The following is a 1,004-nucleotide window of genomic DNA, read 5'->3' as shown; positions in this document are numbered from 1 at the left end:
CTTATGGTTCATATATTCACCATTAAATGTAAATGATTGCATTCTAAAAGCATAGAAATTGCTAAATTTTACATTTTCATCACTTTGACAGGGATTGTATAGCCTGAACATCCTTAAAGACAGGAAGCATTGCACGTACATACCTGAGTAGGTAGAACTATGAGAGCGACGCAGATCATGATGATCATGTAAAGCTGCGAGGGCCAGATGTCAGGTACAAAGTCACCGTAACCGACCGTGGAATACGTGACCACGACGAAGTATGTGCTTTGGAACAGATTCAGATGCCTGTGTCCCGCTCTCTGAAAGTGTTGGAACCCGCATACGCTGAAACACACAAACGCCTGTTCAGTCAGTACCTATACTCGGGTTTCTGAGAGTCTAGGACCGGGCACAGTTCAGTTTTTGATCGTTCTACGCATCTCAATGCTTTACCGTGTATACTGAACCGTATAGAGGGAATTAGCTGCGACCCTCACCACCTTCCAAACTGCGCGAAACGGTCCTAGACTTTCAGGAACACGTGTATAACAGCGCAGCGGCCGACGAGATCGATTGGTCACGATTACGTGGGCGATCGAGGAACGGCTTATCGACGGGCGGAAGGGGATGTTAGAAACTTTGAGAATCGTCTCGGTGAAGGAGCGATTCGACGCAAAGAACGGACAAACGACTTGGCTCTATTATGCATGCGACCTCGTTCTCACATCTGCATTTATATTTCTGTGGCTGCTTTTTTCATCCCACTCGATCCATTTTTCCTCTTTCTCAATTTCTTCGTCTATTTTTATAATCACTGATTATACGGTGTGTATTTTTAGTTACGAAATGCAAATACTTCTGATTCTCAATCCTTAAGTCGGTAATTCTTAGTCAATTATACAAGTCAAATGATAACTGAAAATAAAAAGTTCGAATTACGAAGTCTTTTCACTATTAAATATCATGTGATTCTATTAAAAGAATTTACATTAATGTTTGTCACAATTTGAATGGAAATTTGA

The 1,004-nt window shown here is 41.4% G+C and overlaps 1 protein-coding gene across 3 annotated transcripts in view; it reads right to left on the bottom strand.

The window, feature by feature from the left end:
- The window catches only part of LOC108622588 (potassium channel subfamily T member 1), a 38,110-nt gene that overhangs the window by 11,027 nt on the left and 26,079 nt on the right, over positions 1-1,004 (bottom strand). For all 3 annotated transcript variants that reach the window (XM_026811594.1, XM_026811595.1, XM_026811589.1), the window contains exon 5: positions 144-327. In XM_026811594.1, coding sequence (XP_026667395.1) covers positions 144-327 — 184 coding nt within the window. The remainder of the gene's footprint in view (positions 1-143; positions 328-1,004) is intronic.

Source organism: Ceratina calcarata, unplaced genomic scaffold, assembly GCF_001652005.2.
Source record: "Ceratina calcarata isolate Rehan_Ccalc_2016 unplaced genomic scaffold, ASM165200v1 scaffold111.2, whole genome shotgun sequence".
NCBI lineage: Eukaryota > Metazoa > Arthropoda > Insecta > Hymenoptera > Apidae > Ceratina > Ceratina calcarata.
This window is presented reverse-complemented; position numbering and strand designations above follow the sequence as displayed.